Here is a 27,323-nt window from a genome sequence, read left to right as displayed (position 1 = left end):
AACCACTGTTTTGACGTACAAATTATACACCTTAACAAAATGCTCCACATTTCGATTTAAAGCTTTCGTGACTGAAGGGATTCATCTTCTTGGTTCTTTCGGTAAAGTCACGTAGAAGGGAAATAATTAAATAACAACAACAAAAAGCATAAAATAACGCAAGCAGCTTGCAAGCAGCTTGCGTTGTGGCCGAAACGTCGTGAGAATTATTTTGTTATGTTTTATTTTTATTATTTTATTATTTCCCTTCTACGTGACTTTACGGAAAGAACCAAGAAGAAAAATGCTCCACACTAATCATAATAAACCAACCAACATTGCAGTCGGGCAGGTTCAAGGGCCATCTGGACCAACGTTCTATTGGACGCATTTGTTTAAGCAGCAAATCCCCCGAGCTGTTAAAACGTTGGAAGATATTACTGGCGAACACGCGTAACAAAAGCTATTAAATGCAAACGTTGCCTTTCAACCTGCGGGACAAATGAGACTGAGAAAACCATAGCGTAGAAAACAAGTCAAAGGAGACCAAAAAAAATACATTTACACTCAAACCAACGCATGCCAATTCATCGAATTGCTATTGGAGCAAATCATCACATGCCAGTGAATGGGGCCGTCAATAAATGACATCACACGATGATTTTTGACCCCCCCCCTCGTCACACAGCGTCACAAAAAGTCAGACCACCCCCTCAAATATGACGTCACAAAGCTCTGCCCCCCCCCCCCAAACCATATTTCCATTTTGAAAATAAAACATGCTTCAAATTGCTTTAAACTATTGTCATTGTAGTGTGTATTTAATGTTGCGCTGCACTCTGATGTTGTTGGAGAAAACATGTATTAAAAAGTCTATTTAATTAAGTAGAACGTGTTGTCTATATGTATTTAAAGTTGCGCATTTCTCAAACCCCCCCTCTCACACATCGTCCCAAATGTCTGACCCCCACCCCCAGGTGCGTGACGTCATTTATGGACGGCCCCTATGTGGATGCTTATTGCCAACGGCTTCAAGTGTTGGCCAAGCGCGATGCTGTTCCAGTTATTTGCAGGAGCCTTGTGCCACCTGGTGGACATTGCACACTCGTGAGGCTGATGACGAGTTCTTGGCTTCAGAGTCAATTGAAATAAGCCCGCCGAGACCAGATGTCTCTCTTTGCCACGGAGAACAGAGTAAAAATAAATGAATCACGCGGAAAACAGGTCCCAGAGTGCACGTAATTAAAAGCGAACTCATTAAAGGAAATGATGTAAAAACAACAACATCAAAGAGAATACAACGAATACAAAATAGCAATCAGGCGTAAACAAAATACACGTAACAATTTTAAAATATGTTTTAAAAGTATATATTTAAATGACATGCAAAGAAACATTTAAAAACGAATATAATATTTGAAAGAAATATTTCCATGTACTTCATGACATGCGGTCGCACTAAGATTAACCGCTTCTTTTGCGTGGGAAACTAAAAAATAATAATTAAGTTTCAACGTTTTTAGCATTCATTATTTAATAATAATACAATTTATAACGCGTGAAAATTTGCGGACGTAACAGCCGCAACTCAGAGGCGCCATGATTTTAGTTTTTTAAATGGTGTACTGGGAAATAACACAGGCGTACAATGAACTACTCTTGCAAAATAACATCCAGCATCTTTAATACCCACTCTCCAACACACACACACCACACCAGGAATAAAAACATTTATTGCGCTTGTTGACCCAGGAACATATCACCGAGTCTCAAGACGATTTCTCAAGAGGATCCTGCCAAGTTTTCATAGTCGGGGATGATGTTGCTGTGTGCAATGCCAATTGGGTAACTTGCAGACTATTTTTCATCATTGGGATGTTTGGTTCAACACTGTGTAATAAAGGACTCGACCACGATGTCTGGCTTGGTGTCCTTTATTCGGTTCTTCTCTCTTAACCCGCACGGCTGTCCTTCTATAAGACTCTATACTGACACTGATACTGCTCTCCTGCAGTTTCTCCCCTCGTCGTTCTCTCAGCCTCTCTCTCCTCTCGTCGCTCTCGTAGCCTCTCCCTCACACACAGCCTCGCCGGCTGTGTTCCCCGCAGCTCCTCGTCCGCCTTCTCTCCAGCCGCCCCACCGCTGTCTTCTCTCGCAGCTCCGCTGGCTGCTCCCTTAGCTGGCCACCGCTGGCCGCCGCTGCCACCCCTTGGCTTTGCCCACGTGGCCTTCCTCTGGTCCAGTCCCACTCGTTCTGCCTTCCTCTTCCGGTCTCCTCCCTTAAGAACCTTAACCTTTCCTCCCACGTCACCTAACTCCACCTCTCCGTGACGTCACATCCGGGAGGTCGCCCGCGCCCGCATTACACCACCCTCCCCCGTGGAGAAAAACCCAGCCGACCTCGGCTGAACAACACCAACAGTAATGCGGGCGAACCCGAGCGTAACACACCAAAGGACACCAAGCATGCAATATAACAGTAAGAACAATCAACACAACTCAACAATCAATAACGTAGCAGAAGCAGGCAATAAATACACAGTAAGAACAATACAACATAACAATCAACGAAACACAAGGGATTTAGAGCGTGTGCGGGTCGCCGGCCCGTCCTGGACGGTCGGCGGCCCATCCGCGGAACGGGAACGTGATTGAGTTTGAGGAGCGACAGGGTGAAATCCCCCTGTCGCTGTTGGAAGTCCACCAACGTCCCGTGTCCTTGAAGGATCAGTCTTGGGCTTGTCCCGCGGATGCGTCTGCAGCGGGGTCGGAAGGGCTGCAGGGCTCGAAGGACCCGCAGATCTGGCAGGCACCCTCCGAGCAGAGCGCCTCGTCCCCTCCGGTGTCAAGGCCGGCCTGCCTGGAACAGGTACGACAGGCGCTCTAGCAAGATCAATGGACGCAGGCGGGGGAGAGTCGGCAGCAACAGACCCCGGCAAGGCAACATTGGGAGATGATGCATCATGTAGGGGAGCAACATACGGTTTCAAGCGCGACGTGTGAACAAACCAGCGGCGAGAACCAATTTGAACACGCGCCGACTGAGGATTAGGAACCTCAATGAGGCGGACAGGCCCTCGCCAAGGTTTGTGAAATTTGGGAGAGGTACCCGGCCGCACCTGCGGGCAATGGAGCCAGGCCAGGTCCCCAACCTTCCAGGGGCACTCCCCTTTGGAACGCCGTGCGTACCTCTCATTTCGGGCCTGAGCTTTGGCCGTAGCCACACGGGCACTCTCCCGCGCCTCCGAGACCCGGCGAACAGTGTCCCGAATGTAGTCAGGAAGCGGTTTACAAGGTCCCCTCACACCGGTTCCCATCTGCACATCCATTGGCGGCACGTTTTCCCGACCATACATAAGGTAAAATGGCGAATAACCCGTAGCCGCATGAGGAGTCATCCTGTACGCCGAAAGCACCCCCGGGATGTGCAGGTCCCAATCCGATTGTTGCTCACTCACCGTGTGGCACAGCATGGCAGACAATGTCCGGTTTAGCCGCTCAACCATACCATCCGTTTGCGGATGGTATGGGGATGTCCGGACCTTCTTAGTCCCTAGGCCCGCGCATACTTCCGCCAATAATTTCGAAGAAAAATTTCGGCCCTGATCCGTAAGGAGTCTCTCCGGCGCACCCTTGTCCATAACATATCCGAACAAAAAGGCGTCGGAAATGGCCGCGGCCGATTGATCGGGCAACGGCCAGGCCATCGGCCAACGGGAGAGGTACTCAACCCCGACCAGCAAATATTTATTACCCCTCGCCGAAGGTGGGAAAGGTCCCAAAATGTCCAGTGCCACCAATTCATTGACCCGAGACACCCGAATTGACTGTAAGGGTGGCACATAAGGATGTTTAGGAGGCTTACGCCGGGCACAGTCAGGGCACGCGCGGACGTGCCCCACGACATCCGTCGACATGCCGTGCCAAAAATAATGACGTTGCAACGTCAACAAGGTCTTCTGCACACCCAGATGTAATAGCGTGTCACAATGGAGAGTTCTAATCAACTCGTATCGGAGGGACGCAGGCACCACTAGACGCCAGTGTTCCTGGAGACTTTCCCTCCACATAAGCAGACCATCTCGGACCGCGGTTTCCGGCGCACCCTCCGTAACCGGACCCCCAACCTCCACTTTGGATCGCTTCCGCAAGGACACTAACGACTCATCCATCATTTGCTCCCTTATCCAAACAGACCGTGGCAGATTCAAAACCCCATCAGTCGGCCCCGGTTCCACAGTAGCATCCGACTTCTCCACAGCCAATACCACCGGCTGAGGGGGGGGTAGGCTGGGCGCACATCTCTGCGTCCCCGACGCACATTTGCAAGGGGAGCGCTGCGGCAACCTAGAAAGTGCGTCTGCGTTCGCATGGCGCACCCCTTTACGATGGTGAATTTGAAATGAAAATTCTTGCAGCGTGTCCAACCAACGCGACAGCTGGCCGGAAGGTTGATCCATTTTAAGGGCATATTGCAAGGCCGCATGATCCGTACGTACGATAAAGGAACGGCCGTACAGGTACGGTCGAAACTGACGTAGGAAAAAAACAACGGCTAAGAGTTCCCTGCGAGTGACACAGTAGCGTGTTTCCGCGGGCGACAGGACCCGGCTACCATACGCAACGACGCGCTCTACGCCCCCTTTAGACTGAGACAACACCGCGCCAATACCTGTGTCGCTCGCATCCGTATCAAGAATGAACGGTTGATTGAAATCCGGAAAATCCAATGTTGGGGCGGTAGCCAACAGATTACGCAGACTCTGAAAGGCCGCCTCTTCCGGCGGTCCCCACGCAAACTTACGTCCCTTACCCGTAAGGAGGTGCAAGGGCCTCGCGATGGTCGCAAAATTCGGTACAAATCTTCGATAATACGAGGCAAATCCCAGAAAGCGACGTACATCCCCCACGGTGACCGGAGTCGGCCAATCTCGGACGCACGCCGTTTTTTCCGGGTCCGTAGACACCCCCTCAGCACTCACGATGTGCCCCAAATAACGGACGGACCGTTGCAGTAGGTGACATTTCTTTGGTTTAAATTTCAAGTTCGCGGAGCGCATCCTCGCGAACACCGTCTCCAGCCGCCTTAAATGTTCATCAAATGTGCGGCTGAAGACGATGATATCGTCCAAATATATGAGACATGTCTCCCACTGCAACCCCGTCAAAACGAGTTCCATGAGCCTTTGAAATGTGGCAGGGGCCGCATTCAGCCCCATCGGAAGGCAGTTAAATTGAAACAACCCCTGCGGCGTACGGAATGCGGTCTTCTCCCGTGAGGGCTCGTCAAGGGGAAGCTGCCAAAATCCCGAAGAGAGGTCCAGTGTAGAGAAATACTTAGCCCCCGACAATGCGTCGAGGGAGTCGTCCATACGCGGCAGGGGATACGCATCTGCCACCGATATCTTATTCAATTTTCGAAAGTCAACACAGAATCGCAATTTGCCATCCTTTTTCTTAACCAAAACCACAGGCGCGCCCCATGGGCTGTTCGACGGCGATATAATATCCGCAGCCAACATATCCTCCACTGCCCCCCGAACGTGTTCTCGCTCGGCCGGACTCATTCGGTGCGAATTCAACCGAATAGGGGCAGCGTCGCCTGTAGCAATGTGATGGTGAAGCAATGAGGTGCGTCCCAAATCCAAATCATTGGAGCTGAACACATCGGAATACGTCAATAACAATTTATGAAGCGCACCCCGTTGATCCACAGACAGGGAAGAATTTCCGTCACATAAGCTAGCAATCCAGCGGTCATCCGAAGCCACAGGCTCGGAAACACCAGCAACCACTCCCTGGCTATGCGAACAATCGTGAGCCGTAAATGCCGTGGTGGCATGTGCCACAACCGTGCCGGCTGGGACACAGACATTTTCCGTACCCGCATTGAGCACCTGCAAAAACGGTAATTGATCTGGCCGGACGATGGTCTGCGCTCCGACCAGCGCCGATCCGGCCGTTATCGAGGCTGAAGGTGACAACAAGATCCCAACCGCTCCCAGCCGACCAGGCAGGGGCTTCCGATACCGCAGGGGAATAAGCATCTGTGAACCAGGTGGAATATCAACAGATGCCACGGATAGCGCCTGCACTTGTACGGCCGAAGCAGGTCGCCCCCAGGGCGACGGCAGAAACGAAATTTGACGGCCACCCGGCAGTTCAATACAATTCTCATTAATTTTGATCAAAATAGGCATCTTAGCCAGAAAATCAGTGCCCAATAAACAGGGAACTGCCAAGGATCTTGAAATCAACACAACGCCCGAGGCCGACACATCCCCAATAGATATTTTAGCGTCCACCTGGCCCACGATGCCCATACTACCCCCGTTCGCAGCGACGCACGACCCGTAAACCGGACGCACGGCCCCGGGTGGGATGCCTAACAGATGAAAAATGACATCCGAAATAATAGTCGCGGACGCCCCGGAATCGACCAAAATGCGCACGTCCACCCCTTGTATAGACCCCGGCACGGTGGACGAACCCGTAGCGGCCGCAACAACCCTCCGTGCCAATTTGCGCCACTGCGTCACAGAGCGACAAGGCCCCGTCGAAGGTCCCTCTTTAACAACAACACTATGACCGCACAACGAAGGTGATGGGTGAGGTGTAAAGCCTTGCCGGGTGTCTGGTGCGTGCCGACTTGCCTGTTTCGGTGGATCCTTGGGCGGCTTGGCCGGTAATGAGGCCTCCTGTTGTGGCGGACCCGGGATGCGGGCCCAGCAGTCCTTCGCGTAGTGGCCCTTCCGTCCGCAGCGGAAGCAATCGGCGTCGTTGCGCCGAAGCGCAGGCCTTGCATCGCGCCGCCCGCGTATCGGCGGTGCAGCACGAGAGGCCGGTCCACCGCGGCCTGACCATGGCACCGAGGCGGCCGTCAGCTCCTGAGGGCCCCGCTCATCCGGCACGTATACCGACTTCGTAGGGTCCCAACCCAGAGCGCCACCCTCCGCGACGGGCCCCCCTGTCCACGCCGTGACCTGTTTCCATCGTCGTAGGTTGAATTGTGCATCCAGACATTTCGCCGCCGCCCGGGAGGTGAGCTTCTCATGCCCGCACACCGGCATGGGAATCCCAAGATCCCGCGACAGCTCGAGCATCTTGCCCAAGATGAGAGGCTCGAGCAGGTCAGGTGTTGTATCTGGATACGCGGCCATAGCCAAATCAAGCACTGCACCCCTGTACGCCACAGGCGACTCCTCGGGCGCTCGTTGTCGTTGAGCGAATCGCCGATGCGCGTCGTCAGGTGGCTCGTAGGCGTCGGCCATTTCTTGAAAAACTCCATATAATGTCCTCTTCTTCTCGGCCTTAATGGAGCGAAAAAAACGAACAGATTCGTCGTCCAGAAGAGTCGGCAACACTTCCAAGGCCTCAGCATCGGTCCATCTCGCAGAACGGACCGCCGCTAAAAATCTGCAGGCGAAAGCGCTCCAGTCGCCCCCAATGGCGAATTCCTTGACCGTGGTGAGATGGCGACTCCGACTCCGCTTCACTCCGCCCTCCGCCGATGGTTCCTCCGGAGGCAAATTCAAAATGGCGTCGAATCGCGGCGTGGTCAAGATGGCGGATTCCCGCCGCGGCACGCGCAAGATGGCGGCCTCCTGCCGCGTGGCCCATGGCGCCGGGAGTGAAGAACCCGTGGCGGCCTGTGGAGCACTCTCCGCTCTCTCCGTCGCCGTGCTTGGGGTGACGAGATGACACAATTGGCCCAGGGCGTCCTTGAGAGTCTCCAGTTGCTCAGCCACCTGCAGCCATCGCCGATCAGCGTCTGATGGTGTCGGCGGCCCTGACACTGTGGCTACATCTTCCACTCCCGTCCTCGCACTCGTTTCAGCAGGGCTCTCCTCCACCACCCTGGCAGGATCCATGTTTGGAGGGAAGTCTTCGTCTTCGGACGAAGAAGCCGATGCCGGCGCTGGAACATTTTTCTTTCTCACTTGTTTCGACATGCCGTTGCACTTCCGACACCAATGTAATAAAGGACTCGACCACGATGTCTGGCTTGGTGTCCTTTATTCGGTTCTTCTCTCTTAACCCGCACGGCTGTCCTTCTATAAGACTCTATACTGACACTGATACTGCTCTCCTGCAGTTTCTCCCCTCGTCGTTCTCTCAGCCTCTCTCTCCTCTCGTCGCTCTCGTAGCCTCTCCCTCACACACAGCCTCGCCGGCTGTGTTCCCCGCAGCTCCTCGTCCGCCTTCTCTCCAGCCGCCCCACCGCTGTCTTCTCTCGCAGCTCCGCTGGCTGCTCCCTTAGCTGGCCACCGCTGGCCGCCGCTGCCACCCCTTGGCTTTGCCCACGTGGCCTTCCTCTGGTCCAGTCCCACTCGTTCTGCCTTCCTCTTCCGGTCTCCTCCCTTAAGAACCTTAACCTTTCCTCCCACGTCACCTAACTCCACCTCTCCGTGACGTCACATCCGGGAGGTCGCCCGCGCCCGCATTACAACTGTACCAATTAAATTTTGATTTAAAGCTTTCGTGACTGCAGGGATTCATCTTCTTGGTTCTTTCGGTAAAGTCACGTAGAAGGGAAATAATAAAATAATAAAAATAAAACATAATAAAATACAATTCTCACGACGTTTCGGCCACAACGCAAGCAGCCGTCCTCAGGTGAAGAACAGGGCTGTCTGAAAGACAGCGTCCGAATGACAGCCCTGTTCTTCCCCTGAGGACGGCTGCTTGCGTTGTGGCCGAAACGTCGTGAGAATTTTTTATTATGTTTTATTTTTATTATTTTATTATTTCCCTTCTGCGTGACTTTACCGAAAGAACCAAGAAGACTGTACCAATTCCAACGTATGCTTTTTTTAGGGTTGGAAGGAAAACAGAGAAACCCAGATACAAGCCATGCAAAACAGGGAGAGAACGCAGAAAACCACCCAAATCGGGAACCAAACCCAAACCCTTCTCACTGTGTGACCCACGACACATCACCCTCCCCTACCATCCACACTCATATACACTTAACCAGCAGGCATTGGAAACATGGACTCTGACCAAAAGGTCACACTGGCGGCGAGCCTTGCGACCGGTACGGTCCCCACTCCCACGCACCCCACCTCTCCTCCCCCACCGTCTCTCAGCGGTCGACGCCAACTCACCCTTGCGAGCGTTCTCCGTGACGTCGACGCCAAACTGCAGCACGTCCCCCGAGTAGAGCTGGTAGGGGGCGCTCTCCTCGCCGCTCTTGCCCAGCCGCTGCCCGTTCACGAACGTGCCGTTGCTGCTGCGCGTGTCCTGCAGCAGGAACTGGTGCGAGAGCGAGGGGTGGGAGGGAGAGTGGGATGAGAGCAGAGGTCGCAAACGGGTTTTGATTCCTTACCCGTACCCAGCCGCACCAGGGTCGCAAACGGGTACCCGTACCCTTACCCGGCCGGGTACGGGAAGCCAGGTATCGGGTAGGGTACGGGTATTGGGTACCCGGTTGCGACCTCTGGATGAGAGTTGAGAAGATGTTGCCGCCGTGTGGGGGTTTTCGCCGGCGTTGTTGTTCGGCACGACGTCCGACGTTTCGCCCCACGTGCTAGAAGCTTCTTTTCTGTTCAGTTGCCAAAGAAGCTTCTGGCACGTGGAGTGAAACGTCGGACAACGCGTGGTACGGCCCCCCAAGGCAAGTTGGAGACGTTGAGACGTATTCTTTCATTTATTTTCTATCTACAGCTCAAGGCAAACGTTTCCATTTGCCATTGCTTATCAATGTTACTATACCAGTTGTACACTGGATAATGTTAACATTGATGAATAATAAGCATGTAATGAAGAATACATTTACATCAATTCACGTAAAATTTTACCTTGCGATACCTACATCGATCCATGAGTGTGAACAGTGGCGATATAAACATTAATGCAACTGATATCTGGATCATGCGGCATTTGGACTATTTGGACACTTGAGACTAATGGCGTGAACACGACTGTACAATCGAGACGACAACAACGAGGAACTATACCAAAGAGATGGAAGAAGAGAGACTAAGGGAGTGGGGAGTTTTGAAGTGGATGTGTGGCTCAAGGGTGAGAGCACGGAGAAACCTGGGTGTGAATGTGGATTCCAGGCGCCCGTGATTAATATGGGTCCTCCAGTGTAACAAACACAAGGAGTTTCACCATTTTGTTTATCACTTCATTTGGCTACATTGAAGGCTCTAAGAATGAAAAACAAGTGCCTGACTGATACGCGATGATCATTCATCCTGAGCATGGCGTTTGAGAATATTCGCTCCGTATTGTGTGGCTGGAGAAAAAGCTCTCAGGAATAGTAACGTGATATCTTGTTCCATAGGCTGCTCTCTAATGCATGCAAGCCTTTGGGTGGAGTTCCGCATATATAATTCTTCCCCTAATGAAGATGCGAAATCAGACTTTTTTTTAATTCCAGTTTTATTTCAATTTGCGCTATCGGGATAATGTCTTCATCCCGTGACACGATGCTGATAGCACGATTGAAATAAAACTTGAATTGAGACAATTCATCAACTCGCCCGGGAGGGAAACCTGTTACGTGTCAAATTGTTCCTCGATAAATCCAGCCACATGGTTTTGTGACAAGAGCACTTGGACACACAATCGAAAGGTTAAGAGTTCAAATCCCCATTAAGCGCCGACTCGTCATCTCTCCACACTCAATGAAATAAGTCCAACTTCATAGGAAAGTCACAAGCGGTCATTATATGAAGACTCTGGCTACTGCCATGGGAATGTGGAATTTCCACCACTGGCTCTGGGCTGCCAACAGAAATTAGTGCCGCCTTTTACAGATACGGCACTCAATAACACTGCACAATGGTGCCACTGCACAATTACCCCTCATTGCACACAGCCCACCACAGGCCATGGCACATGCTATGAAATTCAATGATGTCGTGGAGCAATCGTTGGCACGCGGCACTTGCGACCACAGAGTGGCAGTTGAAACAATGGTGCCAGTTTCTTAAATATCAGCCCCGCCTGTGTCCACCCAACAGTATAATTGGATGCGCCAGTCTACCGGCAGGTTGCGTGTGGCGGGGTAAGGTATAGTTACTCCCCGACCTATTACAAGAGGTCTTACCAGCATGGAAGAGGAAGTCAAAAAACTCTTTAGAGGGGCTCCCGAGGAGCTCTGTCAATGGGAGGCTCTTGTGCCAGTGGTGGCATGAGCAAGGCAATTCAGGGTTGTCCCTTTATACTTTGGCAAGTACACAAGACAGTGTCGAGAAATGCATTTTCTTTAGGATATTCTAATGATGAATATCAAGTACGATAAACTCGTGCCACCCATATAATCATGTCGGTGGCACCTTCACTTATTAATAAATGAGGTAGAAATTTGGACTATCATCACTGGCAGCACTTTAAGCATCAGCCAAGGTTAAAGGGCATCAAGACCCACATGACCATGGTGGCAACGGTGTGAACAGTAACATCATGGACGTGCAGCACGATGGGTTTGCGGAAGTAAAACAAAATGCGCGTGATTGCGTGGCTGCCTTATGGGGAGCGGTAGTGTGGCGGTTAGCGCGCTGCGCTATGAACCTGGCGACCCGGGTTCAATTCCCGCTCACGGCTAACACCAGTGACGATTATCTGAACCGGTCCTGGGCCTCCCCTAGGTCGACTCAGCCTTAAATGAGTACCTGGTGCGGTGTGTAAACATCGCCACTGGGGAGACAAAGGCGGTCGGGCGTGGTGTTGGCCACCTACCCCCTCGTGTGCCGTGCCGGCCTTCATAGGTGCTCGCTAACAGCACTTGCCCCTACAGTCTGTTAAGGCTATACGGGAGATCTTTGTCTTTGCCTTACTTAAAGCTCTCTTTTAATCGGCACGCTGTGTACAATGCTCGTAATTCCTATTAGCAGGCTACTGAAGAAACACGACGATCAGAATTGTACTGTTTAGAATCACCGAGTCGTTTAAATGTATTCCTTGAAACTCCAGTTTGGCAAAATGATGCCAATCGGCTGAGGGACGGTGGAGAAACCATCAGACAAATGATGAATAAATTAAAAATTGCACTTAAATTGCTCGCTCCAAGTGCTTTGAATTTGGGGTTAACTTTCGTGTGGTGAGCTTTGTGGGCCACAACAATCCTCAAGGCATCAACTTGGAAGCCGAAATTTAGTCAGGACGTGGAAGCAAGACAAATAGGTTGCTGATCAATCTCTGCGCATTTGTGATCATGATGTGCGTGTTAGCATGTAAACAGTCGTTCGCTTTCAGCACGCACATATATCCAGTCCCAGCAGTCACAAATATTTTGACTCTCGCAAATACTACAAAAAAATGACACAACAACAACAAAATCCAGCTTCGAATAGAATCGAAATGTGACCACGTCTGAAGAGGCAAGTGCGTCGAGGGGGGACTTGGAAGAAAGGGGAGATTGATTATTTCTGGACGTGGCTGGGGAATGCACGGTGAACTCCTCCGTGAATTCCTAGGCTTTTTCTTTAGCTCAGGTTTATTTTGTTTAACCAGGTGAGAATTCAAGAGTCCAGGAAAGTCTCATTTGTAAGTTGTGAACCGGAGCATTAGTCTGCCAGGAGGGTGCGATGTTTGATATGTAGATTCCTAATTGAGTCATTTGCCGGTAATTTTCGACTATGGCTAAGTTGGACCCTGACGATTCCACATGACAGCCTACTCTTGCGAATGACATCAGGGGATCTATTTTACTGGTAGGAACCTCCTGGTTACACCAGCCCACAGGGGATTGGTGTGTCCGTCGTGCAGGGAGGGGCTGGGTGGGGAGGGGAGGGGCTGGGTGGTGTCGGTGGGGCTGGGTGGGGAGGGGAGAGTGGGGAGGGGCTGTGTGGGGAGGGTGGGGCTGGGTGGGGGATGGGAGGGGTGGGGCTGGGTGGGGAGGGCCTGGTCACCCCGTGGTGCCCATATAAAACTCAATGTTTAACCTACTCACGCTGGCTTGTGCCCGCCCTCAGTCGGGCATATTTGCGGAATACACCACGCCGCCGTTGACCCTGGCCATTGACCGAGCAACCCAACGTTCCTACCAGCTCCCTCCGCAGGAATGTGTAACCTCCACTGCGAAGCAGACGGCATGTCGTAGTAGTAGTATGGCAATTCCACGTGCAGTAACAACCAGGGCGGCTGCTGGAGTCCTCCCATAAACCTCTGCAACAAGCGGTGAATGTGCCACAGCTGGGCTGTGTCACCACCCCAAGGTAACGTGCATCAATTCATCTCGAGATGTTGACCTTCATAAGCTCATAGCACACACCATCAAATTGCATGTGTAAGATTCAATCTTTTTTTGAAATTGGGTACGTTGCGAGCCCTGCAGCCACTAGAGGTGCTAACATCCAGTGACGTAAAACAAACATTCTCGAATTGAATTGTGATCTTGAATCGCAACATTTCACCGGGGAGGTGTAAAGAGTACATATTCCAAACACGCCAAGTAGGGCCCTCTGTACAAAGCAAGTTTTTCGACTCTGATTTTTCTAGACATAGAACCGTTGGCTAGTAACCAGTAGACTAGTGTAACTATTAACCTGGGAGAAGCAGTGGTAGCTCACCGCACGATGCACCCAGTCAGTCTGCCCCCCCCCCACCCCGTGCCTTTGGCAGACACTAATTAATTCGGAATCAATAAAAACCACAGCACTTGCAATAATTACTGTGGCACTTAACATTGCAACGGTGGACTCGTAATAGGCTCTGCTCGTCCGCAGTGAGCACTCTGAAAAATACTTTCTAGAGGTGACTGCGTGGACGAGGGGTCGGAGCACCGAGCCAGCATTGCTGAGATATTGGCTTTGGAACCGGGCAGCCACCGGTGATAAAACTGGGTTCTCGATTGTTGCAGACTTGATGGTGGTCTCAGCCCAGTCACCAATTAGTGCATACAAAAAAACAAATTATTTACGTATTACCTATATCTATTACGTATGAATTCATGCAACTTTCAAGGATATTCATACAAGACGTATATTTGATGGTACACCACTGTCTAAATATTCGGTCTGTTACGATTCACCTCTCCGATGGGTCGTTGCAAATCTAGGTCTCGGATGAATTCAAGAATTGATTCTCTCCTCTTACATTTCTGTGAACGTGGCAGCCTCTGGCTGCTGCAGGGGTGACTCTCTACTCTGCCCATACAGCATAGAGGCGCATCACAGCGCATCGATTCGCCACACACAATTTCTTACACGTGACCCAAGCGTCGTACACCTCCTGGCTTGACACATTCTTCCTCAAAAGAAACTGGTGGAACCATCAGAACACCAAAAGACTGCTGCGCCTCATCTCTTTCATGAATGGAAAATGAACGACAAGCCACAGTAGTGCCACTGTGGCCACGCAACTCAAACAATAGACTGTATAATACACCACTGTAATCCGTGTTCCTTCAAGAGGAATAGCAAAACTCCACGAACTCTCCTGCAGCCCTCTTGCGGCTTGCAGACCTCTCTCCATTGGCATTTAGCTCCTGAGCAAGTTGCCGTATGCAAAACTAGAATTTTCCGTGGCTCAAGAATCACAATTAACCGGTCAATCGTGGATCGTTACCACCCCTACTAAAGCTGTAAGCCTCGTGCTGACAGGCACGTGACTTGCCACTCAGCAGTTACACTAATCAAATGTTATTTTGGTGCAAGCCGTGTCATGAAACCCAAGGTCCAAATGGCAAAAGTGGCTTTGTGCCTTCGTAAATCTGGAAGTGGCGATCGTTACGCAAAGGGAGCAGGTCAAATGCTGAAGTCTCGTGCCGAAACAACGCTCGTAAAAAGTCTGATTTATTTGGTTCTGCCACACTGGGACAGGAGGGCATGAGTGGGCATCTCATTGCCCACCAGTTACAAGGCGTTAATTACGTGTTGAATGAAAACGTACAATAATAGGCTCTACTTAAAATAACGTCCCTTTTGGACTGCGCAAAAACGTGTGCCCCTGCGAGACGATAGAGCGCCCATTGGTGTAACTGCTTTCTGGGGATACATGTTATTCCTTATCATCATCATCATCGTTTGCCATGACCTGTCCACTACTGGATGGAGGTCTGTTGCAATTATTTGAATGGGGACAAATCCATCACCATATTCTTTGATACATCCTGATGACGATTGCTTGTGTTGCGATCGAAACGTCGTGATATTGTTATTATTATTTCTATCTACGTGGCTTTACTGAAAGAAAAAAAGAATTTGAATTGCTGCAGTCACGAAAGCTTTAAGTAAAGCCATCACCAATCCACTGCTGGTTTGAGGCCTCCACAAGCCATCATGGAATTTAGAGTGCGGTACAATTTGGAGTTATGTAGCATCTACTGCATATGCAACCGTATCTCAAGAAGCTGTACCAAACAATGATACTTTACTGTACTTTTTGTTTTAAACAGCAGAGACAGTCGGTCACAAAAGAAAAGAGGAAGCTCAAGAGCCAGGACTTGAACAGAAGTAGTCAAGCGCACAGATGGCTGGGGGAAGGGAATTTCAGACTCAGGAGCAGCAGAAGAGAAGGAGCAATCTCCCATGAAGCAAATATGGCGAGTGGGATTCATGTAGTTGACCCGGGACTGGATTGGGAAGCAGTTGAGGAATCTGAGGATTGTGGCGGATGTGGCCACGTGTATACATTCAGGTCAGGAATGTGCCAACATGGGTGTATAATAACTAATTAAATATCACCACTGTCATCATTAACACTATCCTAGAAGAGAAACACATGGGCTATGGACTCCGGAGAAAGACCATTCTCAAGACAATATTCAATGACATATCCTTCGACTGCAAGGCGGTGTCAACGATTGAGGCGGTGAGCTGTTTTCGCGCCTGTGATTGCAGTGACATTTTCTGACACCCGGCACTTGTTGACTTTACTCGCATTTCACTCGTTGCCTTTACTCGTGTTTCAGAGCGCGCACGCGACTGATGCTTACAGTGCGAACGGACCAGTCGTTTATTATTATGGCCGTCGCCGTTCGCCAACGCTCCACTGCTTACAGTGAGAGCGCGCTGCTAAATCTGGCGTGTGCTTCTTATAAGGGGGCAATCGCAGGCCGGGAACTCTCGCGACCAGCTTTTTATAGCCACCACCACCTCCTGGTTTACCTCCCTCGGGGTGGCAGCCTCGCTGCTGCACCCACCCAGGCAGGCCAGGAAGGCAGCCGGCACCGCGCAGAGTTCGTCTCGTCGGCGTCACGAGCGCTGGCCGCGAATGAATCTCTATGACACACACAGCCGTGGGCACCCACACGTTCATCATTGACCACTGCCGTGACAATTAATTTCCACGGGACCGCAGGATCGGCTTTTCAGGCTGCGCATGTGGATTTGGCGGTGTGGGAAACGCTTCGTTTGCTCTGCCCTTCGTGACGTCACGACGAGACTTTCAGAATTTGGGCTAAATAATTACGGGTTCAAACCACGCGCCTTTGTCGAAGGGGCTCCATTGTGATGCGGTCTCGCGAATGTGTTGGTTGCCCAGAAAAGCGCCACGCCGAGTCTCCAAGATGGGCTCTACATGGAGGGTCCTCGCTCTGGGATTTTTCGGGCTTTTCATTTTTCAGTAAAGTTTTGCGACAAGCAAGAAATCCGAATGCCTGGAGAACACCCGCATGTACGAGTCAAAACTGTACACCTGCTTGCTGTACTGCCTCCAATTAGGCACCATCTACTCTGCAGCAGCTCCGAATGGTAACTTTGTCTCGTGACAGGACTGCTGATAGCACAAATTGGGATAACATTGTGGGGAAAATGACAATTATTTTTTGACACGTGAAAATGCATCGATTTCTTAGGTGTATTTTTGTTTTTAAAATGAAATGTGTAAAGGCAGCGGAGAGCCGAGGCATGTCACTTGTTAGGAGCGGCTCGATAATAGGACCATAGGCCCGTCTAACTGCGCCCACGCCAATTGTCCAAACCTCCAGGTGCAGGAGAAGAGCAAACTTCCTCACGGACCAAAGCTTGACTGGGGCTTTGACATTAAGCCTCGTGCAATGAATACTGGAAAAAATTTTAGAGATAATTCTTCAGGAGGATCCTGCATTTAAATGTTTGGCCACTTACACTTTAAATACGCGTACCGCACACTGGAGCAAACAAAAATAATCCAGAGAAAACCCACACGTATACAGGGATAACCCTAAAGACAAACAGGCTCACCAATCGGCTTGCTGTACCACCACTTCCTGGCCACCTTGCAGCAAAGATGTTTGGGAAGCCTCACTAATATGCACGATCCACCGACTCTTGCATCCAAAGCGTTGTACCAGAGTCGTGCGTCACCACGCTGAGCATTAGACCTGCTCCCCTGCAGCCGAGTTCAAGTCGGAGGGGTGTTATAACGTGTGCGGTGACGTTAAAACACCATCGCGCCCTTTCACTTTCCAGCGGGGGGGGGATAAAGGCGATAATGGGCTTCGTGGAATGGGCGTGTGAGAATGGGATTGCTGCTGGGGTAGGGGTGAGAAGTGCGAATACTTAGCTTGACGGAGCAGACGGCAAAATCTTGCAGGCGCCTACTGAACCTACTGAACCTACCGAACCTACTGCTACGTTTTCGCAAAGCGTTGCGCCACAGAGTTCTCATAAAAACTTAATTTAGAAGCAGGTGGCCGTCACGTGTCTTTTTTTTCCCAGGGCCTAGACACTCCGTTCTTCTGCGCAGAATGACGAGGATTTGTTTACAAGCTTCTTGCACTTTATCGACACACTCGCTGGATGAAGGCTTGCCCTCCGATGGCCAGTGTCGGTCTAATTGGGTTGTTTGACCATCGTTTGCCTCTATGGCCAGTGCGGATTTGGCAAAGGTGGAGGCCCAACAGTCGCCAACTGACATTCTTAACGAAACAAAATTTTTATTTAAAGCTTTCGTGACTGCAGGGATTCATATTCTTGGTTCTTTCGGTAAGTCAGGTTTTACATTATTATATATTTTTATTATTTTTTTATTTTCCTTCTACGTGACTTTACCGAAAGAACTAAGAATATAAACTAAACTATTTTTTGTTTTACCTGCTAAGACCCACCGAACTATGTAGCTCTTTTTCTGGCCACAATTGATAGCTCAGCGAAGTGGCTCATCACGTGGAAATTCAAAGCAGCCAAATACTCTTAAACACATGCTTCTAAATGTGGAGGGAAACCCCGGAGGACCCAAAGAAGAGCCCACGTGACCACAGGGAGAGAGATATGCAAACTCCAAATATACAGGCGTCAGTGTTGGGATCGAACCCACAACCTCATGTATACCGGGCAAGGTAGTGAACATCTCGCTAAGGCCAAGCATCAAACTCAACTCATGGGATTTAGACCCCGCTTCCTCTTGCATTGTAAACAAACAAATCAACATTCCCCCGTTGTCTCCACTGTGGGCTTCTCTGTTCATGTAAACATGTTTGCTTGTGTGCACAACTGGATGCGATTAAAATTGGAGCTCTCGATCGAGCCAGTCAGGCGTCTGCAAATCCCTAGTTGACATTGAGCAGAGCAAGTTCCTGTCTATGAGGGTGGTGCAAAAAAGATCTCAGCCAAATATAGAAGGAAATTCCACAGAGCATTGAAGTTGCAGCTACATATAGTCCACGTTGAGTTGACTCAAACAGCCAGGGCACACTATTCTTGATCACTTTGGTGATTGTTTATGTTTCGTCCATTGTAGGTACAGCAGATGATGGGGGCTGAAATAAAAAAAAATCAAGCGTTGTGCCATCAGTGAGTGGGCAGCCGTGTGGAGCAGCAAGAGGGGTCTAGTTGACATTCCCAATTCGGGTGCCTTCATGTGATGGGGAGTTTTATGTTCACCCCCGGGTGTTTTGCATGGGATTGTTCTCGGTTCTATGGTTTCCTCCAATAAATAAAAAAACACACAAGTACAATGTAACTGGTATTGGGCCAAGGTCAAAACAAATTACTGCAAATTACTAAAATGACTGCAGATTACACACAGCAGCAACATCGCCGCCTCGTGCGCACAAACACCAGGCAGGAACCCTCCTGCAAACGATTCTTGAGACTCTGTGAGACTTTCCTGGATAAACAAAACGTGAATAGAATGTAACAAAAAAAATTACGTTGGAGAACACTGAAGCAAAGCAAAATGACGACTGCTTGTCGAAAAGTGTGACAATACAAACGCACCGGCAAGTGCAACAGGGAAAGTTGGACTGCAGAATTTCAATTTGGCAGAGGAGACTCGTTAAGGTGACCCCAGGGTCAAGGGCAAGCCTGGGACTGCGGTGAATGAGGAAAACATCAAAAGGCTCTACAAGAAACCATCGATGGTGCTCGAAGAATGCGGCGCTGCTGCTGCTGCTGCGGCGCAGTTCGCCCACACCGCTGGGGGGCATTAGCGTGTGATGAGTGGGGAAAATCTCGCACGATCATTTGGGACTGGAACGTGGCGCCTGCACGCCGGGTCTCCAGGACGCCGACACATTCGACATCAAAAGGGAGCGTCCGATAACCTCCAAATCACTATCTTGACCAGACGAAGAGACCGGGACAATTTTGAGAGGAGATGTATTACTGGAGACCTGGATTTACCATTACAACCCAGAGAACACACAGCGGCTCACATGCAGTGGGAAACGTGCAACCTCTCCAACACCCAATACATTCAAGGCGGAGCGGCTCTGCAGTCAAGACCACGTGCACCATCCTTTCACGCCGAAGGTGTGGCGTGTATCGATCGACGTTATGCCACACAAAGCAGACGATAGGAGGTCGATATTATGCGGACTTGCCCCGACCACTGCATGGGTCAAAGAAAAACACTGTTTGGTTTTTTTCGGAAAAGTCACGTAGGTAAAAAAATCAATAAAATAAAATAATAGATAACAATTAAATTAAATCACGACGTTTCGGAGGCAACGCAAGCTTCCTTCATCAGGTGTAAAAAAGCACAGCAAAATAACTGTTGCAGTCACGAAAGCTTCAAATCTAGAATCAAAGAAAAACGTTAACTTTCTTCAGCGTGACAATGTCTCAGCACAGACTGCCAGGGTCGAAAATGTCACGGCCAAAGAATGCCACTTCTTCTCTCGACCTGGCTCCCCAGTGGCTTTCACCTATTTCCCAAATTGAAAGAGCATCTGTGTAGAGCGAATGTTTACGGCGGTGCTGATGATGGTGATGACAGTGAACTTAAGCAGGCTGCATAGGGTAACTTGAATGGGTTAGGGGAAAAAAAGTTATGCACGGAGGTAAAATTTCAGGAACAATGTGAAAAATGTAACATTAAAGAGGGTGGCTACTTTGACCAAAAAATGCACTTTCATTCGTGTATGTACTCTGCATTTATATATTCTGGCTCGGAACATGTTGTACCGCCCTCGTATCGACCGGCAGTCACTCGAACGGCCCCGAGGCGATCCCTCCAGGGTTGCCGCAGTGTCAACATTGGCTGCACTCCACGTTACAACCCGTAGACCGTCATCCAGGAGGCACAGCCCTTCAAGTCATCGGGCTATCGCACACAGCAGCCCGCAGGCCAACTCGGCACAAATAATGAGAAGCACACAACTGCAACAGATTCCTGCTTAATGCTGCGCGCAGCCCAAGCACAAGCCTGCTTGTTCGACAGCAGTCCTTTATTTAACCGCTGCCTCTCAGAAGTTCAATGCTTCAACATACCACCGTAGGTGCAAAACAGCAGCTGCTGATGTGAGTGGGCGCAATGCGTAAACGCTCATGCTTGCCCATCAGCAGCACGCACACTCGCCTAATAATAATGCCCTCACATATGCCAGCCTTGCCACGCAGAATGCGTTTTGGATCTAGGTCCGGTCGCCGGAAATGCTCACGGTCACTATCGCCGGAATGCCGCAGCGTCGCGAGCCCCCGCACAACCGACGACACGTCAACGCAAAGATCCGACGACAAAGGCTGGTTAAATTGTCAGGGGCAGGTGCTTTCAGCGAGTGCCAACAAGGTGGGAATGGCACACCGCAGGACGTCCACATGCCTACGTCCGCACCCAGTGCTGATACTGGCACATGCATTTTATGCCGAGTTGAGCTAAGGGAGGCCAACAGGAGTGACGGTCACCAATTTTTCCATTGCCGTTCACTGCCAAGAATCTGTCTGCGAGAAAACATCTAATTCCTGAGTGGGGAATTATTGAACCAGATGGACATCCCAGAAATAACATTTTTTTTAAAGAGTATAGGCCGTTGTGTTTTAGTAGTCAGAAGCTAAGGTGTGAATTATAAAATTACTCGAAATTTGCATTTTTTAAGTATAGCTCTACGTGCAACTATGGTATTGAGTGTGGTAATGCATCTAAATGTATTCTGACATGGTTAAGTAATGGAAAATAAATTCCATGGAATAAGATGACAATCACGGTATCATTGTGCATTGATTTGTACGTGTAAATGTCAAAATAATAATTGAAGCAATATTACCGTTACAGCCACACGACCACAAGTAGATGCGCACTGGCTCGTATATCACCAGACTGCACCGACCGAAATCAATGAAAACAATTTGGAACATCGCGTCAAATTAAAATATCCAAATCCCGACATCGCAAATTGTTATTTGCCGCACTGTCACCACGGGCCGTGTAACGTTTTGACGAGCGTCACGGCAGAAACGGTGAACTGTGTGCGGCGAGCGCGACGGAGAGAGTGCGGCGAGAGAGCGCAAACGGAGAGCACGCGACGGAGAACGCAACGCCTCCCGGGACGGCGAGGACACGTCGACACCGCTTCATGACGAGGCCGAGCGTCGTTCCGGTGCGGCAGCTGCATCGGCAATGCGCCACGGGGGGTGGGGGCGCGTGATAAACTTAGCAGTGCAGTCATCATCATCATCGTCGTCGTCGTCGTCCTCGCCACCACCCGCACGCGAGTGGGGGGGCCCCACACCGACACGACTCCCTTGCTAAAAATAGATCGCATCGTGATGCTCGCTCGTGCACCACGTCACGTCACGTCTCGCGCCATGCCAATTCACCTCGGGCACCCTCCTCCTTCTCATTCCCCCCCTCTGCCCCGTGAGCCACGACCAGCCACCTGCTCTCGCCGTCAACGCGCTCCGAGAGCCCACACGGATGAGGCAGGCACGGACGATCAGGACGCCAGGCACGCGATGAAGCGGCCTTGTACCGCAGCCCGTGCAACGCAGCAAAAAACACACCACGCATGACAGAAACAACACAGGTGTGTGTGTACATGCACTCTCCTTTGGTCGAGGTCACTGCTGGACAAGGGCCTTCCTCGCTAATCCGTGCGGGTCGTGAGACTATTTGACCATACTTCACCACGCTGGTGGGTGCGGGTTGGCGAGGGTGGGGCGTTTATACACGTGGGAGCAGAGTCAAGCACTACAATGGACTTTCAATTTTTTTGGTTCTTTCGGTAAAGTCACGTAGGTAGAAAAACTAATAGATCACGACGTTTCAATCAGCCACGCAAGCAATCGTCCTCAATCCCACCTGAGGACGATTGCTTGTGTGGCGATGTCGTGATCGATTATTTTTTCTACCTACGTGACTTTACCGAATGAACCAAAGAGTATGGATTCCTGTAGTCACGAAAGCTTCAAATCAAGAATGGACTTTCCTGCACGACCTTCTCTTGCCCAATGCTTGCTTATAAATTGATTAATCGTGGATGATGGATCGGCGGTAGGATGTGAACAACGGTGACGATTGGTAATGGACGGCTACATTGATGGTGAGGTGGGTGGCGATGGAAATTGAGGTGATGATTGAACGGAACTGATACCGTTAAGTTCCTGGGTACAAATCTGGGTTTGCGCATCCTGTGATCAAACCAATACCTCAAGCGTAATGAGTCCGATGCCATCAACCCAGTTATCGATGGCTGCGCTACAAGTCATATAAATGTCAATTTTTAATTTCATTTGACTAAGCCTAGCCCTAGCAAACCAACACGAGGCAAACGTTTCCTTGTTAACGACAAAGCAGCACCGGCTATCGTGTCTCCAAGAGGTTTATTGAAATGGCTCGGCGAGCGACAACTGTGGCGCCAACCAACAAGCCAGCCGAATGTCTAACTGTGCTCTATCGGCAACACGGCGGTGTTCATAACAATGACGGTGAGTTCTTTTTAGAGTACAATAACTGCCAGTGCATCGTCTTATAATGTGTTTTATTGCGTCGACTTAATTTCGCACCTAATTTGTCCTTTCCAAGATCAGAGAGCTTGTCCGTTATAGTCTGCAGCAATCGAGACAACAGAGAAAGGGCATGCCCTAAAAGTCAAAGGATTAGGCCATTAAAGGATCCAAGTTAGAACCTACAATCAACCGTCGTAATTGTAGCGAGACAAAGTGACATTTAGGGACAATTTCCATTGCCGCAGGTAGCTGTGGACGAAGGATTCAATTCCAAATTCTTTGGGGCACCAAGGTTGAACGGAGAGGATAGCGTAATGCTATCTATAAATAAAAACACAACGCCATCACCATGCCTGCAACACACCGTCATCGCTTTGCCGCACCGCGACGGCTACTGCCAGGCGCTGTCACCTGCCGCACGCAGTTTGTTTCGAGCCCCTGCGTTCGGTTTCCTCCGCATTGCCAAGGGATGTGCCCAAAGCCCTGCATTATTAATAAAGAGAACAATCACGTGGTGCATTATATACGTTCCTACAGGTTTTACAATCTGGCCATTCGTGCCAAGAGCTACTTGCATTGCCTAATTTGCTCCACCTGTTTCACACACGGGGCTAGAGCGGCATCACGGTGGTTTCTGCGCGCCGAACTCTGAACCTGGCGGCCCCCCCTCCCCCTCCCCCGAGTTTAATTCTCGGCCACGGTCAACATCGGTGGCGAGTGATACCCCCCCACCCAACCCAGGGGAGGGGGGTCGGCACCCAAAATAACAAGAAGATCGGTGTGTTTTTTCGAATTCGGTAAACCGAAACAAAAACTCAACATTTCAAGAGACGCAATGTATGTGGATGCCAGACGGTCCGTTATAAATGAAGTCCCAAAGCCAACGCCTGCCCATGGTGAACTGGACTCCCATGGTGAACTGGACTACCACAGTAAACTAGACTCCCATGGTGAACTGGACTCCCGTGGTGAATTGGACTCCCGTGGTGAACTGGACTCCCGTGGTGAACTGAACTCCCATGGTAAACTGGACTTCCATGGTGGACTGGACTCCCATGGTGAACTGAACTCCCATGGTGGACTGGACTCCCATGGTGAACTGAACTCCCATGGTAAACTAGACTCCCATGGTGAACTGGACTCGCATGGTGAACTGAACTCCCATGGTGGACTGGACTCCCATGGTGAACTGAACTCCCATGGTAAACTAGACTCCCATGGTGAACTGGACTCGCATGGTGAACTGGACTCCCATGGTGAACTGGACTCCCATGGTGAACTGGCCTCCCGTGGTGAACTGGACACCCATGGTGAACTGGACTCCCATGGTGAACTGGCCTCCCACGGAGAACTGGACTCCCATGGTGAACTGGACTCCCATGGTGAACTGGACTTCCATGGTGAACTGGACTCCCATGGTGAACTGGACTCCCATGGTGAACTGGCCTCCCATGGTGAACTGGACTCCCGTGGTAAACTGGACTCCCAAGGTGAACTGGACTCCCATGGTGAACTGGACTCCCATGGTGAACTGGACTCCCATGGTGAACTGGCCTCCCATGGTGAACTGGACTCCCATGGTGAATTGAACTCCCATGGTGAACTGGACTCCCATGGTGAACTGGACTCCCATGGTGAACTGGACTTCCATGGTGAACTGGACTCCCATGGTGAACTGGACTCCCATGGTGAACTGGACTCCCATGGTGAACTGGACTTCCATGGTGAACTGGACTCCCATGGTGAACTGGACTCCCATGGTAAACTGGACTCCCATGGTGAACTGGACTCCCATGGTGAACTGGACTCCCATGGTGAACTGGAGAAGAGGTGTGGGGCGTGGGGCTCGACAGACGCATCCTCACACCGGAAGCCATGACAGCTGTCGCCGTGGCAACGCGGATGCTGCCATCCATCCCCATGGCAACAAGACCCTCCCGCCCACACAGCGGCGCCGAGACAACGTCGATGATGACGATGATGACGATGATGTTGATGATGATGATGTTGATGACGATGATGATGTTGATGATGCTGCGTCGTCCCAGCATAACGTCCCCTCTCGCGTGATGCGCTGCGCACCGGGAGGGGACACGCTGCCGCACGACGCGGCAGTCTCGTGTCACAGCTCGCATCACACAGCGCAGCGCACCGCGTGTGTGACACATCAGGGCACCGCGTGTGTGACACAGCAGGGCACCGCGTGTGTGACACAGCAGGGCGCACCGCGTGTGTGACACAGCGCACTGCATGTGTGACACAGCAGAGTACCGCGTGTGTGACACAGCAGAGCACCGCGTGTGACACAGCAGCACACCGCGTGTGTAACACAGCGCACTGCGTGTGTGACACAGCAGGGCACCGCGTGTGTGACACAGCGCACCGCGTGTGTGACACAGCAGGGCGCACTGCGTGTGTGACACAGCGCACTGCATGTGTGACACAGCAGAGTACCGCGTGTGTGACACAGCAGAGCACCGTGTGTGACACAGCAGCACACCGCGTGTGTAACACAGCGCACTGCGTGTGTGACACAGCACACCGCGTGTGTAACACAGCGCACTGCGTGTGTGACACAGCAGGGCACCGCGTGTGTGACACAGCAGGGCGCACCGCGTGTGTGACACAGCAGAGCGCACCGCGTGTGACACAGCAGGGCGCACTGCGTGTGTGACACAGCGCACTGCGTGTGTGACACAGCAGGGCGCACCGCGTGTGTGACAGCGCACTGCGTGTGTGACACAGCAGGGCGCACAGCGTGTGACACAACGCACTGCGTGTGTGACACAACAGGGCGCACTGCGTGTGTGACACAGCGCACTGCGTGTGTGACACAGCAGGGCGCACTGCGTGTGTGACACAGCGCACTGCGTGTGTGACACAGCAGGGCGCACTGCGTGTGTGACACAGCGCACTGCGTGTGTGACATAGCAAGGCGCACCGCGTGTGTGACACAGCGCACTGCGCACAGCGTGTGTGACACAGCGCACTGCGTGTGTGACATAGTAGGGCGCACCGCGTGAGAACACTGCTGAGCACGCCGCGTGTGTAACACAACAGAGCTCACCGCGTGAGAACACGCCATGTCTATAACACTGCGTCAGAGCTGGCCCAGGTGTAATCTGCAGATTCCCTGAAAAGATTGGATCGCTAAGGTCAGGACACAATCCTGCGAGCCCAGCGAATCTGAACCAAGTTCAGCATCTCACTGGCATGTTAAACCTGCATCGTGGTGGTGCAGCAACGAGTGTCATTGCTTCGCACCACAACGAGCACCGCCGAGAGAAAGTGGCTTGGTGCGGTGCTGGCCGCATCACAACATCGTGTCAGTCTTTGTAGGTGCTCGTTATCAACGCTCTCTACGAGCACAGTGACCCAGGGGGAAGACCGAAACACAAATTGTAGGACAGCGCCAAGGGGAGATCTTAGAGGTGGCGTGTCTCCCGCGCAGCAGCTGCGGAAACTGGCAGAGGATACGAAAGCGTTGGCCGGGTACGGTGGCACCGACGGCCTTGGCCACGATGACATCTTGATCTTGAACAGCACTTGCGCGAGCATTCCACGGGGCTACCTCTGACCCTCTCGCTCTCTCTCTCTCCATGAACTGCCTTCAGACACATCTTTACCCCACTGTCTGCTTTCCTTCCATAGCCATGAATCTTCCACGTCTGATCATCTTCATTTCCCTCCCCAAAACCAACAAGGAAAAAAATCCCATGAAATTCTCTCAATGTGCATGACCCCCACGTGTGCAGCATTTCAAGATGCATCTGCACTGCAGCGGTTTTAAAAATCCAAATTGTGTTGTACTGAATCGTCGTGCATGTGTGCATGTGTGCGTGAATGCGTGTGTGCGCGTGTGCGTGAATGCGTGCGTGTGTGCGTGTGTGCGTGTGTGCATGAATGCGTGTGTGAGCGTGTGCGAAGCCTGCAACACGATGGTAAGGCGGAGCGAAATCTCTTCCCGGAGCAGACACCATGAGTAACGGGGGCCTCCCCTCCCCTACCCACGCGATGCAACACTGCTCTGGGCAGCAAAGCAGAGCGGACAGCCTCCTCCATCGCAGTTGCTATGGGCACTCGTGGTCGTCCATGATCATCGTCACCACATGCATGAACGCGGGCGGGAATAATCCCGCTGCAGCCACACGCTCCAAAAAGCTGGCGTGGAGTAGAGTCGTCCAGTGTGCGTGCGTGTGTGCGTGCGCACATCTCATTCCGAGCTTGGCTTCTCTCAAAATAAAAAATCGAATCAGTCGGCTGCACGGGGCTTTACGCACAAATGCCGCAGTCGTGCGACTT

At 51.2% G+C, this 27,323-nt stretch overlaps 1 protein-coding gene across 1 annotated transcript in view; it reads right to left on the bottom strand.

Moving 5' to 3' along the window:
- LOC133349518 (sarcolemmal membrane-associated protein-like) overlaps positions 1–27,323 on the bottom strand; it is a 217,781-nt gene that overhangs the window by 164,988 nt on the left and 25,470 nt on the right. The window contains 1 exon segment of the mRNA XM_061563044.1: positions 9,087–9,234. Coding sequence (XP_061419028.1) covers positions 9,087–9,234 — 148 coding nt within the window.

The sequence above is a fragment of the Lethenteron reissneri genome, chromosome 30 (genome assembly GCF_015708825.2).
Source record: "Lethenteron reissneri isolate LAM-NWPU_2019-01 chromosome 30, ASM1570882v1, whole genome shotgun sequence".
Lineage (NCBI taxonomy): Eukaryota > Metazoa > Chordata > Hyperoartia > Petromyzontiformes > Petromyzontidae > Lethenteron > Lethenteron reissneri.
Note: the sequence above shows the minus strand (reverse complement) of the source record. Positions and strands in the feature narration are given on the sequence as shown.